General features: G+C 44.2%; 1 protein-coding gene across 1 annotated transcript in view; it reads left to right on the top strand.

The window, feature by feature from the left end:
- Nucleotides 1-1,923: 1,923 nt before the first annotated feature.
- The window catches only part of tmem184c (transmembrane protein 184C), a 72,677-nt gene continuing 56,654 nt past the window's right edge, over nucleotides 1,924-17,946 (top strand). Inside the window, exons 1-3 of the mRNA XM_072496095.1 lie at nucleotides 1,924-3,389; nucleotides 6,397-6,527; nucleotides 6,638-6,674. Coding sequence (XP_072352196.1) covers nucleotides 3,273-3,389; nucleotides 6,397-6,527; nucleotides 6,638-6,674 — 285 coding nt within the window. The 5' untranslated portion in view covers nucleotides 1,924-3,272. The remainder of the gene's footprint in view (nucleotides 3,390-6,396; nucleotides 6,528-6,637; nucleotides 6,675-17,946) is intronic.

Below are 17,946 nucleotides of genomic sequence, written 5' to 3'. Positions count from 1 at the left end.
AGTGTTTGGGGGCCAGGCCAGGCTGGAGATGTGTTGCTGAGTGTTTGGAGGCCAGGCCAGGCTGGAGATGTGTGGCTGAGGTTTGGAGCCCAGACCAGGCTGGAGATGTGTTGCTGAGTGTTTGGAGGCCAGGCCAGGCTGGAGATGTATTGCTGAGTGTTTGGGGGCCAGGACAGGCTGGAGATGTGTTGCTGAGTGTTTGGAGGCCAGGCCAGGCTGGAGATGTGTTGCTGAGTGTTTGGGGGCCAGGCCAGGCTGGAGATATGTTGCTGAGGTTTGGAGGCCAGGCCAGGCTGGAGATATGTTGCTGAGGTTTGGAGGCCAGGCCAGGCTGGAGATGTGTGGCTGAGTGTTTGGAGGCCAGGCCAGGCTGGAGATGTATTGCTGAGTGTTTGGAGGCCAGGCCAGGCCAGGCCGGAGATGTATTGATGAGTGTTTGGAGGCCAGGCCAGGCCAGGCTGGAGAACTGTTGCTGAGTGTTTGGGGGCCAGGCCAGGCTGGAGATGTGTTGCTGAGTGTTTGGAGGCCAGGCCAAGCTGGAGATGTGTGGCTGAGGTTTGGAGCCCAGACCAGGCTGGAGATGTGTTGCTGAGTGTTTGGAGGCCAGGCCAGGCTGGAGATGTATTGCTGAGTGTTTGGGGGCCAGGCCAGGCTGGAGATGTGTTGCTGAGTGTTTGGAGGCCAGGCCAGGCTGGAGATGTGTTGCTGAGGTTTGGAGGCCAGGCCAGGCTGGAGATGTGTTGCTGAGTGTTTGGAGGCCAGGCCAGGTTGGAGATATGTTGCTGAGGTTTGGAGGCCCGGCCAGGCTGGAGATATGTTGCTGAGGTTTGGAGGCCAGGCCAGGCTGGAGATGTGTGGCTGAGTGTTTGGAGGCCAGGCCAGGCTGGAGATGTATTGCTGAGTGTTTGGAGGCCAGGCCGGAGATGTATTGATGAGTGTTTGGAGGCCAGGCCAGGCTGGAGATGTGTTGCTGAGTGTTTGGGGGCCAGGCCAGGCTGGAGATGTGTTGCTGAGTGTTTGGAGGCCAGGCCAGGCTGGAGATGTGTGGCTGAGGTTTGGAGCCCAGACCAGGCTGGAGATGTGTTGCTGAGTGTTTGGGGGCCAGGCCAGGCTGGAGATGTATTGCTGAGTGTTTGGAGGCCAGGCCAGGCCAGGCCAGGCCGGAGATGTATTGCTGAGTATTTGGAGGCCAGGCCAGGCCAGGCTGGAGATGTGTTGCTGAGTGTTTGGGGGCCAGGCCAGGCTGGAGATGTGTTGCTGAGTGTTTGGAGGCCAGGCCAGGCTGGAGATGTGTGGCTGAGGTTTGGAGCCCAGACCAGGCTGGAGATGTGTTGCTGAGTGTTTGGGGGCCAGGCCAGGCTGGAGATGTATTGCTGAGTGTTTGGAGGCCAGGCCAGGCCAGGCCAGGCCGGAGATGTATTGCTGAGTATTTGGAGGCCAGGCCAGGCCAGGCTGGAGATGTGTTGCTGAGTGTTTGGGGGCCAGGCCAGGCTGGAGATGTGTGGCTGAGTGTTTGGAGGCCAGGCCAGGCTGGAGATGTGTGGCTGAGGTTTGGAGCCCAGACCAGGCTGGAGATGTGTTGCTGAGTGTTTGGGGGCCAGGCCAGGCTGGAGATGTGTTGCTGAGTGTTTGGAGGCCAGGCCAGGCTGAAGATGTGTTGCTGAGTGTTTGGAGGCCAGAGATGTGTTGCTGAGTGTGTGGAGGCCAGGCCAGGCTGGCGATGTGTTGCTGAGTGTTTAGACCAGACCTCTCACCTGTCCCAGCGAAGCCACCTGCGCACGTGACGAACTACCCCCTTGGGCCTGGGCACCTGACCATTTCCGTTCGCTGCCGCCGGGTGATTGACAGAGGAACTGACCATTCAGGGCCCGGATTATCCTGGAACGTGCGGGTTGCGCACCATTGGCAGCGGCGCGGGGGCGGGTCTTCGGAGGAGCGGCCAGCTGCTGTTTACAGATGGTGCCGGTTTGGAAAGCGTTTGGAGAGCTCAGTCAGGCCGGGAAGATTTTGGATTTCGTGCGGGGAGAAGCGGGTGGCAGCCGGCATGGCTATGTGTGAATTCGTGCCGAGCGGCTGAGATCGGAGTCGGCATCTGCCAGCGGCTCGGCCTGTTTGGTTGTGAGAGGCCCGGCTGCAGCACACAGCACCAACATACTGCACGGTCCCTGGAGAGCAGGGTGTCCATTGTAGTGGGGGGTCTGGGGAAGTGCTGCCCATTGTAGTGAGGGTGTGCAGGGTGCCCATTGTAGGGTGTCTGGGGAAGTATATCCCATTGCAGTGGGGGGTCTGGGGAAGTGCTGCCCATTGTAGTGAGGGTGTTAATTGTAGGGAGTCTGGGGAAGTACTGCCCATTGCAGTGGAGGGTCTGGGGAAGTGCTGCCCATTATAGTGAGGGTGTGCAGGGTGCCCATTATAGGAGGTCTGGGGAAGTACTGCCCTTCGTAGTGGGGTGTCTGGGTACGTGCTGCCCATTTTAGTGAGGGTGTCTGGGGCAGTGGTCCCCATTGCAGTGGGAGTGGCCAAGGAGCATGGTTGCTGTTGCAGTGAGGGGGTCCAGGAAGCAGGCTGCCCGTTGCAGTGAGTGGGTCCAGGGAGCAGGCTGCCTGTTGCAGTGAGTGGGTCCAGGGAGCAGGCTTCCCGTTGCAGCGAGTGGGTCCAGGGAGTAGGCTGCCCATTGCAGCAAGGGGGTCCAGGGAGCAGGCTGCCCATTGCAGCGAGGGGGTCCAGGGAGCAGGCTGCTCATTACAGTGAGGGGGTCCAGGGAGCAGGCTGCTCATTGCAGTGAGGGGGTCCAGGGAGCAGGCTGCCCATTGCAGCGAGGGGGTCCAGGGAGCAGGCTGCCCATTGCAGCGAGGCGGTCCAGGCAGCAGGCTGCTCGTTGCAGGGAGCAGGCTGCTAATTGTGAGGGGGTCCAGGTAGCAGGCTGCCTGTTGCAGTGAGGGGGTCCAGGGAACTGGTTGCCCGTTGTAGTGAGGGGGTCCAGGGAGCAATCTGCCCGTTGCAATCAGGATATCCAGGGGATGGACTGTCCTTTGTTGTAAGTGTGTTCATTTCAATGTGTGTCCAGGTTGGTGCGAGGACATGTAGTGAAGGTATCCATGAATTTTTAAGCCCATTGCCTGGGAAACAGAACCACTTTTTAACACTCAGGAAAAGTATATAATTGAGGTGGTTGAAGGAAGCAAGTATATATACCTGCCAAATGTGGGTTTAGTAGGATCTGATTATCTGAAGTGCATTGGTTGAAAGAAGCACACTTATATCCTGGAACCATGCCGTGCACCTGTGGAAACTGGAGACGGTGGATCCGGCCTTTGGTGGTATTCCTGTACATAGTGGGTGTTCTGGTTGCCATCCCTCTCTGTGTCTGGGAGCTGCGAAAATCTGAGGTAACATGGGAATACCACCCATTCTATTCCGCTTTGAGACATTCCTGTTTTTGAAAGCTGATTGATTTAAATGAGAAGCCTTCACTGGAAAGTGTCATAATGTTATTTTAATTTGCACTTGGAAGTTCCTGTAATCAAATGCACTCTTCCTGTTCAAGAAGGCAGTTGGTCACACCAAGGAGTTTGTTTCACTTTTTTTTAAACAGTATTTTTTTATTAATCGACCTTCTGCAGTATTGCTTATGATAAGCTGGAGGATGCACTCTCTTTCTTAACTGAGTGTTTTTATCTCTCCTATCCTGCATATTTTTCATCTTCTAGCGCTCGCTTTTTCCGTTCCCTTTTCTATTGCTCTTTGTCTCTAGCTTTAATCCAGCCTTTCAGATAATAATCTTTATTATTGTCACAAGTAGGCTTACATTAACACTGCAATGAAGTTGCTGTGAAAATCTCCTAGTCGCCGTACCCCGGCGCCTGTTCGGGTACGCAAAGAACAAAAAAAGGTACAGCACAGGAACAGGCCCTTCTGCCCTCCAAGACTGCGCCGACCATGCTGCCCGTCTAAACTAAAATCTTCTACACTTCCTAGGTCCGTGTCCCTCTATTCCCGTCCTATTCATGTATTTGTCAAGATGCCCATTAACCGTCACTATCTCCCCTGCTTCCACCACCTCCTCCGGCAGCGCGTTCCAGGCACCCACTGCCCTCTGTGTAAAAAAACTTACCTCGTACATCTCCTCTAAACCTTGCCCCTCGCAGTGAGAAAGGGGGAGAATTCAGAATGTCCAATTCTCCTAACAAACACGTCTTTTGGGATTTGTGGGAGGAAACTGGAGTACCTAGAGGAAACCCACGCAGACACGGGGAGAATGTGCAGATTCTGCACAGACAGTGACCCAAGCGGGAATTGAACCCGGGTCCCTGTCGCTGTGAAGCAACAGTGCTAACCGCTGAGGAATTGGTGTGTTGGATAAGGCAGCATTCTGTGGAGCTGACTGGAGCGCCAGGCATGGAAGTGATTGCAGGTCATGGATGCATTTTGGGCTGTAAGTCGTAAACTGGGGAAGAGATCCGATCAGAAGGCTGCATTTTCTCCTTATGAAAGCAAGGTGTGGTAAGTAAGGAAATCTGGTCATGGATAGGAGGAGGGAGAGGTGAGAGTTCACAGACAAGAAAGGCACAGGCGCTTGGGCCTAGAAGCAGCAAGACAGAGGTATAAAGGGCCAGAGGTGCTCAGGATAATGGGAAGGAAAGGGCAATGAGCAGGAAGAACGATGCTCCGCCTTGGGGAAAGGGGATAGCAACAGCAAGGGTTTAGAAGGAGCAGGCACTTAATATCCAATTGTGAAAAAAATAGGGAAGAAAGATAGAATGCATGACTAGAGTTAGAAATGGAAAGAGGGGACGATCTGGATCTTGCACAGTAGGAGGAAAAGGGAGCCTGGGAATACACAGTTTCCCTTCAAGTTTCCAACTTGGGAAAGGTCCTGTTATTTAAATAATGGTGACTTAGTTATAACACAGACAGCAAGCAATTCAGCCTGTGCCAGCTCACTGCAAGGATAATTTATCTAGTCCCACTCCCATGCCCTTTTCCAGTAGCCTTTCAAATTCTTTCTCTTCAGGTGCTTAAGCAGTTTGGTTTTGAAAGCTCTGATTTAACCTGCTTCTACTATGCTTTGAGGCAGTACATTCTAGATTGTAACTACTCACTGTCGGAAATGTTTTTCTTTACGTCACCCTTTTTTCTTTTGCCAATTACTTTAAATTTCTGTCCTCTGATTCCTGACCCTCCTGCCGATGGGAACAGTTTCTCTCTTACCTTCTCTGTCTCGACCCCTTGTGATCGTTCATATCTTTATCGAATCTCCTCTCAATCTTCTTCTATAAGCAGAGCAATCCCAGTTTCTCCAATCTTATCAACATAACCAAGCCCCTCATCCCTGTAACAATTCTCATTATTTTTTCTGATCTTCACCTTAAAGCCTTCGCATTTTTCACAAGGTGCGGTGGCCAAAATTGGACACTATTCCAGTTAAGGTCAAACAAGTGCTTTATAAAGGTTCATCGTAACTTTTTTGCTTTTGTACTCTATGCCTCAATTAATAAATTCTTGGATGTTTTATGCCTTTTTAACTGCTTTCTGAACATGCCACATTCCAATGAATTGTCTTTTGCTTCTCATGTCCCCTTTAGAATTGTACCTTTTATTTTGTACTGTGTCTCACTGTTGCCTCTACCAAAATGTATCAATTTGCATTTCTGTGCATTACATTTTATCTGCCACATGCCTGCCCATTCCACCAGCCTATCTATACCCTCTTAAGTCTGTAACTACACCCTTCACAGTACACTGTACATGCATGTTTTGTGTCATCTGTAAATTTTTGAAATGATGCCATCCACACCCAAGTCAATTATTGTATATCAAGAAATGAAGTGGTCCTAGTACTAACCCCAGGGGAACCCCATTGTTATACTCTCCTCCAGTCCAAGAAACAACCACTTCCCACTACTTTCGCTTTCCCTGCCATTCAACCAATTATGTATTGCTGCCACTGTCACTTTTATCCACTGATTTCAACTTTGCTGATAAGCCTGTTATTGTAATACTTTATCAAATGCCTTTTGGAAGTCCATAGGCACATTAACTGCATTACCTTCATCTGCCGTCTCTGCTACTTAATCAAACACCTCAATTAAGCTAGTTAAATTCTTGTGGCCACTTTGTGTTTATAATAGAAGAAGCTGACAAAGTGCACCGACAACTCAAACTGCCAGTGATTAATGAATATGTCAACTTAACATAGCATCTTACCTGCTGCCGGCAACAAAAAAATAGTTAGACTGTACCACACCCTGCATAGGCATTTTGCATAGTTCCCAAAGCCAATTTATTTCAATCTAATTCTTCTGTAACTGAATTGCAGATAACAAAACTGCAACTTTATGTAGCAATGACATGTTGTTGTTTTCAGTAATGTTTTGTTTCTGTTTTTTAATCGAGGTCGGAACTCACAATAAAGCATGGTTCACTGCTGGAATTTTTGTATTTATGACAATTCCAATATCACTTTGGGGTATCTTGCAACATCTGGTGCATTATACTCAGCCGGAATTACAGAAGCCAATAATAAGGTACTCAACATACCTTTGTTTTTATGAATTACAATACTAGTTGTACATATAGGAAAATCAGTAAATGCAGACTATTTAGAATTCTAATTTTGTCAATTTTCTATCTACAGGATCCTATGGATGGTACCTATTTACAGTTTAGACAGTGTAAGTTTGTTTTAAAATGATAAATAATTTGTGTTGCTATGAACCCTTAAATTAAAATATATTATTCATGTACCAGATAATTAGTTAAATGCAAGATTGTTACAATCCAGAATTGTTACAGTAATGTTTCCCCCTTGTGTGAGGAATCTAGAATTAGGGGGCACAGTTTCAAAACAAGGAGTCTCCCATTTAAGACTGGCATAAGGAGGAATTTTGTCTTTCAAGAGGTATTGGTGTTTAGGATTTTCTCCCTTGGTGAGCAGTGGAGGCTGAGTCATTGAATATATTCAAGGCTGAATTGAACAGATTTTTGATTGACAAGAGTTGAGGGTTATGGGAGGCAGGCAGGAAAGTGGAGTTGAGACCACAATCAGATCAGCCATGATCTTAAAGAATGGCAGAGCAGACCTGAGGGGCCAAAGGCATACTCCTGCTCCTATAATCGTGTTATCAGCTCACCTGTTTTCAATAATAATAATCTTTTATTGTCACAAGTATGAAGTTACTGTGAAAACCCTCTAGTCGCCACATTCCGGCACCTGTTCGGGTAAGCTGGTAGGCGCTGCTGGCCTTGTTCTGCATTACAAACCAGCTGTCTAGCCCATTGAGCTAAACCAGCCCTTAAGCACTGAAATAAAAAAAACATTAAAAAAAATAAATTTAGAGTACCCAATTCATTTTTTCCAATTAAGGGGCAATTTAGTGTGGCCAATCCACCTACATTGCACATCTTTGTGTTGTGGGGGTGAAACCCACGCACGCAAACACTGGGAGAATGTGCAAACTCCACACAGATAGTGACCCAGAGCTGGGATCGAACGTGGGACCTTGGTGCCTTGAGACCGCAGTGCTAACCACTGCAACACCGTGCTGCCCCTTAAGCACTTAGTTGTATTAGAGATTAGTGTAAAAATGCAATATTTGTATGTCTCAGGTAAATTTATACCATACGAATTTGATGTTGTTGTTGATTTCATTATTGATTTTAATCTGAGACCTTGAGAATTGTTTACAATCAATAAACCCAAAGTAAACTGAATTTTAGTATATAAAAATTCCAAACTGCCTTATTGCCAGTTACTTTTGTTATGGGCGAGGCGTTTTCAGAACCCCAAAATGTATCATGGAGTTCAACCAACCTCTCCCTTTTATGGATTTGTTGCTTTTCCTAGCACATGGCTTTTTCCCTAGGTGTGGGATTACAATTATGGACACGTGGGTTTTTAAACACAAAACACTCTTTATTCCATGAACTCAACTTAACATCTTAAATAAACATTGGATCTCTTAACACCCCTTACTTCAAAGATAACTCAGAAAATATTGCAACAGTAAATAAGTCCTTAAAATTTCCCTTCAAACTTCCAAGAGACCTAACACCTTGAACCGTATCACATCAGCCAGGCACTTTTCAAACTAACTGCAAAAGCAAACTGCAAAAGGCTGAACTGAGCTGACCTCCACCCACTCTATGACATCACTGTTTTCTTAAAGGTACATTGCTTAAACATCCGGTTCTTAAAGGCACCCTCACATGACACCTCCCCCCAAGTGGAAAAAAAAAACCATCAACTTCAAGATGGTTTCATTTTACACTTTTACACCATCCACCAAGAAATGCACACAGTAAATATACATTTTCATTTAAAGAAAACAACACACTCAAACAGGTATAATAATATAGTCCATTTTTCTTTGCTCTTCTTCCTCCAACCGAAATCCTTCTCGATTGACAGTCTCTTTGAACAAAGTCTCTGCACGATCCATCCATTCCTCTACTCCTCGGCAATTCTCTTTAGAATCAGATACTCTAGTTCAATGTGACCACAGAGTCCCTTGCAATTCTCCAATACAGGAACATTGGTGATCACAGCTTTCAGGCAGTCAAATGCCTGTTGAAAGTCCGCTGTCCATTGAAATTTTTTACGTTTCTTCAGCAATTCCATCAGTGGAGTAATCACGCCACAAAACGTTTGCACAACTGTTCTATCAAATTCATTCATGCTAGGAGATCACATTGCCTTCCTTCGTCTTGAGGGTATCGGAAACTCCTCAAGGAAAGTGATTCGGGCTTCTCCAAATTCACTTTCGGCTAGGTACATCATCAAACCCGCCACCTGAAGTTGATCGAAGAACTCCATACGATGTTTTAAATGTTCTTTCCATGTCTGGTAGTTGGAAATAAAAGCAGATTGTCCCACTTTCTCCATGCAATCCTTCAATGGTGGGACAGGATAAGAGTCCGTTCTTGTAACTGCATTCACCTTTCTATAGTCCACACACAACCATTGGGTACCGTCCGGTTTAGTTACCATCACTATGGGTGAGCTCCATTGGCTGAAAGCCACTTCAATTATGCCATTCTTCAGCATACTCTCAATCTCTCTGTTAACCTGTGCCAAATTTAAAGGATTAAGTCTATATGGATGTTGTTTGATAGGAACAGCATTGCCCACATCTACATCGTGTATAGCCATTTTCGTACTTCCCAATTTATCTCTACAAACTTGCCCATGTGTTATCAATAACTCTTTCAGGTCAGTTTGTTTTTCCTCTGGAAGGCTACTTAACAATTCATCCCAATTTTTAAGAACATCCTCATTTTCCAATTTAATTTGAGGTATGTCAAATTCACAGTCATCTGAATTTGGTTTGTCACTTTAAGTTAGAATCATTAAAACTTCCTTTTTCTCTCCTTCCCTTTCAAAATACCTTTTAAGCATATTCACATGCCACACTCGGTGAGTCTTCCTTCTATCTGGTGTTTTTAGCACATAATTCACCTCACTTAATTTCCTTTCAATCTGATACGGTCCACAAAACCTAGCTTTTAAAAGCTCCCCTACCACTGGTAACAACACTAAAACTTTATCCCCACTGGCAAAATTACGAACTTTGGATTTCTTGTCCGCTACCCGTTTCATCACATTTTGTGCAACTTTCAAATGTTGTCTAGCCAATTCTCCTGCTCTATTTAATCGTTCCCTAAAATTTGACACGTAATCCAATAGTGTAATTTCCGATTTCTCACCCACCAATTTTTCCTTAATCAATTTAAGTGGTCCTCTTACCTCATGACCAAAAATTAGTTCAAAAGGACTAAATTTGGTAGACTCATTAGGTGCATCCCTAATTGCAAACAATATGAATGGGATTCCTTTATCCCAATCATCTGGATAATCTTGACAATACGCCCTCAACATTGTCTTTAATGTTTGATGCCACCTTTCTAACGCTCCCTGCGATTCTGGATGGTACACAGTTGATTTAAATTGTTTTATTCCTAAGCTATCCATAACTTCTTTGAATAACTTTAAAGTAAAATTTGATACTTGATCCGATTGAATTTCTGTAGATAGTCCATATCTAGTAAAGAATTTAAGTAACTCCTCCACAATCCTTTTTGCTGTAATGTTACGTACTGGAATGGCCTCTGGAAACCTAGTAGACAGATCCATAATCGTCAAAAGATATTGATTCCCACCTTTTGTTTTAGGAAGCGGTCCTACACAATCGATTAGGACCCTTGTAAAAGGTTCCTCAAATGCTGGAATGGGTATTAAGGGTGCTGGTTTTATCACTGCTTGAGGTTTCCCTATCCCTTGACATGTGTGACATGATTGACAAGATTTAACTACATCTTTATGTAGTCCCGGCCAATAAAAATGTTTCCGGATTTTAGCTTGAGTTTTCTTTATTCCCAAATGACCTCCCACTGGTACCTCATGTGCAACTCGCAACACCTCCTTTCTATACCCTACCGGCAATACTACTTGATGAACTTCTGCCCACTTTTCATCCGCCTGCATATGTACAGGTCTCCATTTTCTCATCACGACATCATTTTTACGGTACTAACACTCTGGTATACTCTCAGATTCCTCTTCCGTATATGCTTTCTGATATATCCGTTTTATTTCTGCACCTTCCTGTTGTAACTCCACCAATTTTCCTGAACTAAAAATATCCGCCTCATCCTCCACCTGTTCTTGGTCTTTTTCAACCATCTGATCAAAAATCATTTCTGATAATTACACTTCAACTTCATCTTCACTCTTTGATTTCTCCTCTTGTCTTAACCTGTGACTTTGCGACCTTGTACTACACAATCCGGAAAAACCCTAGGATATTCGTCCTTCAACACTTCAGTTGTCTGATTTTCCACTGGCTTATCAAACACAGTCGGCATCACTCCCACCTGCGATCCAGCTATTTCATTACCCAAGATAAACTGTATTCCTGGATAGTTTATCTACTACTCCTACTACCACTTCACCACTCTTCACTGGACTTTCCAACCTTACCTTATATAATGGAACGCTACTCCTCTCACCCTGAATTCCACATATCACCACCTTTTCTGGCAACATTCTTCCCAAACTACATAATTCCTCATCTCTTACTATTAAAGATTGACTAGCCCGTTTATCTCTTAAAATTGTGACTTCTTTATCTGCTCCTCCTGATACACATGAGTAAACTTTATGCACCTCCTTCGCTTCCCTTGGGCTTTCCTTTACCACTTTAACAAACCCCACTGTCTTATCCTGTTTTACCACATCAGCCTTCCCAGTGCTTTTCTTCAACCCAGCCCCACCCAGCGACCCAGCCTTCGCCATCTTTCCTGCAGCCAGGCTGACCGTTCGCTCGACGGCAATCTTTTGCTCACCCCTTCTTTCCGACGGCTTTTTTCTGGTTCTTTGACATTCCCCTCCTTCCTGCACCAGCTCATCCAAAAACTACCCCTGGGACCGGGCATTAAATTCCAAAAAACAGAGCCTCGAACAGGAGCCATCCAACGTGCGACTTCCACCTACATGCCACCACTGGAAGTGAATTGATACATTATTTATGACTGTAGATATAATTGAGATAACAATGTGCCATAAGACAATATATTCATCATGATGATTTAATTACACTCTACATTCCATCAAAACTGGACCTGCAGTTAAGGTAATCCATTAGAAAGCAGTTGAAAGAAACAACTTTAATGCAATGAAGGTAATTCTTTAGAAGGCAGTTGAAGAAAAAATCTGACCAGAAGACAAAGTCACAGTATAGCCAATAACCCTGAAAACAAACGGATGTGTCACAAAGGATTGGCAAAATAAAAGACAAGCAAAAACATGGTAACAGTTGTATGTTGAGTGTCCTAGAGAGTAACAAACATTAGGATCGATTAAAAGTGAACTCCTGATTGTTCCTATTTATTTCCCTTTTTGAAGTAATGTCTGGTCATCCTTTTAAAGCATTTCCATTCGGATGATTACAGTGGGATATGATCATGTTCAGTTGAATTATTTATTTCTTTGCATGGTGTCCTGAACATCACATTTTTGTAACATGAATCTAATATTTTCATCATAAATTGTGAGGTAAATTTGCGGGGATTTGTAAAAATTGAAAAAGGCACTGTTCTCTCGGGCTCTTTCTCCCAACTGGCGCAACATTGAGGGTCGAAGGGCCTGTACTGCGCTGTAATGTTCTATGTTCTTATTATGAAGATATTGAAGAATTAAATAAAGATCTTGCCTGTTTGATTCAAGAAATTTAAATTTTGATCTTTGTCACATTATTAAATGCCAGCATTATGTTGTTCAGCTATACTAAATGGACTAATTGGGGCGGTATGGTGGCACAGTGGTTAGCACTGCTGCCTCACGGTGCCGAGGACCCGGGTCTGATCCCGGCCCTGGGTCACTGTTCGTGTGGAGTTTGCACATTCTTCCTGTGTATCCATGGGTCTCACCCCCACAACTCAAAGATGTGCAGGGTAGGTGGATTGGCCACACTGAATTGTTCCTATATTGGAATTTAAAAAAAAATTATGACTGATATGTATCTCGGCTCCATATCCCTTGCTATCCATATCCAAAAAATCCATCAATCGTGGTCTTGAAAATTTCAATTGATCTAGCAGTCACTGCCGTTTGGGGTGGGACAATAATAATAATTTTTGCATAGTTACTGCATCCCTAGTGTGAAAAGATGCTCCCTGAATTTTGGTCTTAAATGACTTAGCTCATATAAAGAAAACCATGCTTTATAGCAAAAGTGATTTTTATGTAATGTTCTGAAACCACTGATTGAGTTTCAAAATACTGAGCAACAGCATTTCAATGAAAAAATTGCATCTTCTGAGGTTTAAAAACATTTGCGTGACTACACTACAAATTGCAAAGCCATTAAAACAGTCGGGGGAGGGGGGGCTAGAATAACCCATCAGAGATAATCAGTTTAGAGGAATGTGAATGAATTCATCTCCTGAACCATTCACAAAACATCCAGACAAGAACCTGTGGATGTAATCATTTTCAACAGTCGACTCTGGCTGAGAAAACTTATATCCATAATCTAAATCATGTTAAAACCATAGACCTGGAATCAATTTGCCATGACCACGTTTGGGTAACTGGCAAGTTGGTGGAATGGGATGATGTGATGAGCCAACTAGCCCTCTTTGTGTTTAAGAAACTGTTTTTCCCCAGGCCAGTCAAAACAAAGGAGACAGAAGAAGGCCCTTGAGTGGGCTCTCACTTTCCATCCATCCTGCAAGCTCAAGCCCTGCCTGTTGTTTGACCAGCTATACACCACAGGCAGTGCCGAAAAACCAAGCCAGCAACCGCTTACTTTAGGAAACCAAATACAAATCGTCCGTCAATGCCTTTTAAATTGTCCAGTTACCAAATTTGAAAAGACTCTTGAGCCCTGACTGAAACCGTCAAAGGCATCAATGTCTCAAATCCACATATAGCTGACTCTTTTTGTATTTTTAAACTACATAATCTATCTTCCCATAGAACGGATGTTAAGTACAACAAATACCATTTTATTTTTTTAAAAGCTTGCATGTAAACCTGTCTCTGTGTCTTTTACAGTCACAGCTCTTAACCAGTTAAACATTCACTGAATTGGCAAGCACCTTCTTTTACAAAAAACAACCTGTTATTATCAAACAAAGAATGGAAAAGGACTGTAATGCTAGCTCTAATTTTTAACATTATACCCATTTATTCTGGATTGCCATACCAAAGGAAGTAATGTCATTGTTTCATATCAAATCTCTTTACTGCTTTAAAACTATTACAGTTGAACTTCAATAGTTTCATCTGAAGTTGAAAATGTTTATAAATCACCAAATGCTGCAGGGTAGGGTGATATGGCATTTAAAAAAACTATACTTCATGTGAAGAGAGGTGCACGACAAGGCTGTGTATTGTCGCCGCAAATATTTAATCTGTACTCAGAATAAATGTACAGCGAGTCAGATGTATTCACCAAAGTAAAAGTTGGAGGAGGAATATAACATACTTGTCCCCGGTGGCACAGTGGCCAGCACTGCTGCCTCACAGCACCAGGGACCTGGGTGTAATTTCCACTTTGGGTGACTGTGTGGAGTTTGCACTTGCTCCCCGTGTCTATGTGGGTTTCCTCCCACAGTCTAAAGATGTGCAGGTTAGGTGGATTGGACACTAAATTACCCCTTAGGGTGAGGTTGCATGGCGGGGCATAGGGTGGTCTTTCGGTGCAGACTCAATGAGCCAAATGGCCTCTTTCTGGACTGTAGGGATTGTGGTAGGCTGATGACGCAACATTGTATCTAGGATCAAAAGAAGCCCTACAAAATATCATAGATCAAGTAAAATCTAGAAGCTTGGAATATGAATTGAGCATGAATACCGAAAAGGCAAAAACCATCAGAAGAAGTGTGAAAATAGAAGTGGATGATGTCCCACTGGAATAATTTTGTCTGCTTGGACTAATGATAATGGAAGAGGGTAGATGTGATGACAAAACCACAAAAAGGATAAGAGGTAATTTTGTAAAGATGAAAGATGTGTTAATGACAAAACTCAAGCTTGTAACATGGAAAAAAAACCTCATAAGATGCTACATTCTATCACTCTCCTGTAGGCCTCCATTACCTAAACGCTAAAAGATCTGCGGAAGAAATTGAGGCCTATGAAATTTGCTCAGGCTTCTGCTTAATATTCCATATACGGGCCACAAGATAAATGAAGAGGTGCTTGAAATTCCAATGGCAAAAATAACACTCACATTTTACTTTAGCCATTTGATCAGAGCTGAAAAACTACAGATACCTCTGCGGGAGTACACTAGAAAGAGGGGCCAACCTTGGTGTAGTTGCATGACAGATGTCACAGAGCAGTTGTGGATGAGCTACATTGGATGGGTGAGGATGGCGCAAGTCACAAGTGTAACATACCATGACAGCAGATCTGCTCGGAGTAGCTACAAGCAGAGGCAGCAGCAGATACCTTTAAATGACTTAACTGCTGATCATCTGGCCTTCCATTTCCCACTTCTGTAGCTATCAGTTTGTTAAACCACTCTCTTGTCTTCACCCTGAGGCTCTTGCTCTTGCTCCTGTTATGCCCTTCCCACTGTCCCTGGTATGGTGCCTTCTTTACTCTGTTAAGTTTAAGGGTGCAGACAACAGGCAATTGATTTATCCATGCTTTGCTAGATCTGGCTAGAGACTTATCCATGCTTTGCTAGATCTGGCTAGAGACTATGTTAAACACTCTTGAGCCTTGTTCTCCTCAGTTAAAACCGCCCAGTTCTCAGCAACATTTTTGAAAACAAATGTAACTCCCAATTTATTTCCTCAATTTCTGACGGCTACCTAAACAGCTAGCCCCCCCACCCCCCAACCACCACCACTCTCACCTCCAGGCAGATGCAAGAAAATCATGTACTTCTTGATACTGAGACCATCTGAAACTGCCTCTGGTACATTCCGTCACTTTCCTTTTGCCCACTAAACCAAACCTTTTACAAATTTCACCCAAACCTTAGCCCTAAAAGTGTATCTTTCTTTACTTTCTCTCCGTCTCCCTCATACCCTTTTCCATCTTACTCATACCCTCTCCAGGGGCTGGTTTAGCACACTGGGCTAAATCGCTGGCTTTTAAAGCAGACAAAAGCAGGCCAGCAGCACGGTTCAATTCCTGTACCAGCCTCCCTGAACAGGTGCCGGAATGTGGCGACTAGGGGCTTTTCACAGTAACTTCATTTGAAGCCTACTTGTGACAATAAGCGATTTTCATTTCATTTCATTTCCAAGCTCATCTTGTTGACAAAACTCAACTCCTTCACTGTTGACTATCACCATTAACATGTTGTCGGCTCTGTTTCCTTTCCTGGTCCACATACCAGTTGACTTTGTAAATGATCCACGGTTGTCTGATTTTGTGACCTTCCATTTCTAAAGTAGCTATCGCCTCATCTAAAATCTCATCCTCAACCCTTTGTCCTACAGCCTCATCTCTAACCTCCCTTTCCTCTCCAAAGTTCTTGAATGTTTTGTGACCTCCCAAATCTGTACCTATGTAACCTGTAATTCCATGTTTAAATCTTTCCACTCAAATTCCTGTCACTGCATTAATGACCGAGGTATATTATCCCTCTTTGGCCTCTCTTTAACACAGCTGATCATATTGTACACAAGACGTCTCCCCTTGTCCATCTAAGAGGAGATATCCTTGTTTGATTCCACTCTTATCTATCCAGTTTTGGCCAGAGTATCTTCAATTACACCGACCTGGTGTCAGATTATTTGTCTGATATTTTATTTTGGTTGAGCCGCACTTTCCATTGGGAAAGCTGGAGCCATTGCCATTAGACCCTACTTCAAACTCCTTGTCCTTGCCACCAGTTCAATCCCTGGCAATTGTCTCTACTTGAACCAGACTATTCACAGCCATAATGTCCCACTTGACCCCGAGTTGAACTTTGCATCCCATGTCCTGATTATCACAAAGGATGCCCACTTTTGCCTCCACCCCTACCTCAGCCTATATGTTGTCAAAAACCTTGATTCTAACACTTATGGACTTGGCTATTCCAGTGTTCTTGTGACTCTGCCCAACAGCCCTCCAAGAACTTTGTGTTCCTCCAGCTTGGGCTGTTGTGCATCTACATACTTGCATTGCACCATTGCTGGTCATGGTAGAATTCCTTCTCTTTAAACCCACCAGTTGGATCAAGTTTCTAGCCTCCCATCTAATTGTTCTTTTCTTTGGCTTGATGTCAGTTTTTGTCTTTGGTGCTTTGCAATGTTTTCCTACGTTAGAGATGCAATAGTAATGCTAGCTGGTGTTTTAATGGAATTGTCTGCTATTTTTTAATTTTAATTTTTTTTTCATTTTCCAATTAAGGGGCAATTTAGCATGGCCAATCCACCTACCCTACACATGTTTGTGATGTGGGGGTGAGACCCACGCAGACACGGGGAGAATGTGCAAACTCCACACGGACAGTGACCCAGGGCCGGGATCGAACCTGGGTCCTCAGCACCGTGAGGCAGCAGCGCTAACTACTGTGCCACCGTGCCGCCCTGTCTGCCATTCTTTTTAATGCATATTATACCCATTGGCCATCTAAATGTAATGGTACAAATGTCCTCTTGGTGTTTCATGCTTTCAGCCTTAAATATGATGATTCATTTGAAGAAACCAACTTTAAACATAATGTTCTTTTACCCATTCACCATCAAATGTATTGTGGAATATGTTCATTCAATGGCAAATGGATTAAGCTAATTCATGAGATTGTTATGTACATGCATTCGCCTCCTTGCACATAACTTGGGTTTCCATGATCATGTACCTTGGGAATTAGAAAAGAGAAGTAAGTTTCATACTAAATATTTGGTGTGAACAGAGATATTGTCGGTGCAAATGATCTATTACAGCTGTGTACCATCCTGAATTTAACAGTATTTATATCAACTTCAGTCAGAAATGGGAACTTGACTCACTGGATAACAAAATATGAAGACTGATTAGAGAGGAGAGGAATGGGGGGGGGTGATTAGAGAGGGAGTGAAATGCGGGGCGATTACAATTTCAGTTGAAGAAACAATCTCTGCCCTTAGGAGGGTAAGATGCTAGAAAGACCATCAAATGAGGACATGTGTATTCAAATGAGGAATAAAAACTTGGCATTCATACTACTGGGATTTATTAAGAGAAGGGTTTGTCCGATTAAGATTGGCTTTTTTGAGGTACCAGGAAAAGTCGATGAGGGTGTGCGTTTGATGTAGTCCACGTAAATTTTTACAGTCCCACGTGCCCCACTGGTTAGAAAAGTAAGAGCTTGTGGGATCCAATGGCAAGTGATAAATTGTACCTAAAATTGGCTTGGAAGTGAATGCAAAAGGTAAGAGTCAATGGGTGGTTTTGTGATTGGAAGGCTCGTTTTCTGTAACTGGAAGGTTGATCCCAGTGGATTCCATAGGGCTTGG

This window comes from Scyliorhinus torazame, chromosome 3, assembly GCF_047496885.1.
Source record: "Scyliorhinus torazame isolate Kashiwa2021f chromosome 3, sScyTor2.1, whole genome shotgun sequence".
Taxonomy (NCBI): domain Eukaryota; kingdom Metazoa; phylum Chordata; class Chondrichthyes; order Carcharhiniformes; family Scyliorhinidae; genus Scyliorhinus; species Scyliorhinus torazame.
This window is presented reverse-complemented; position numbering and strand designations above follow the sequence as displayed.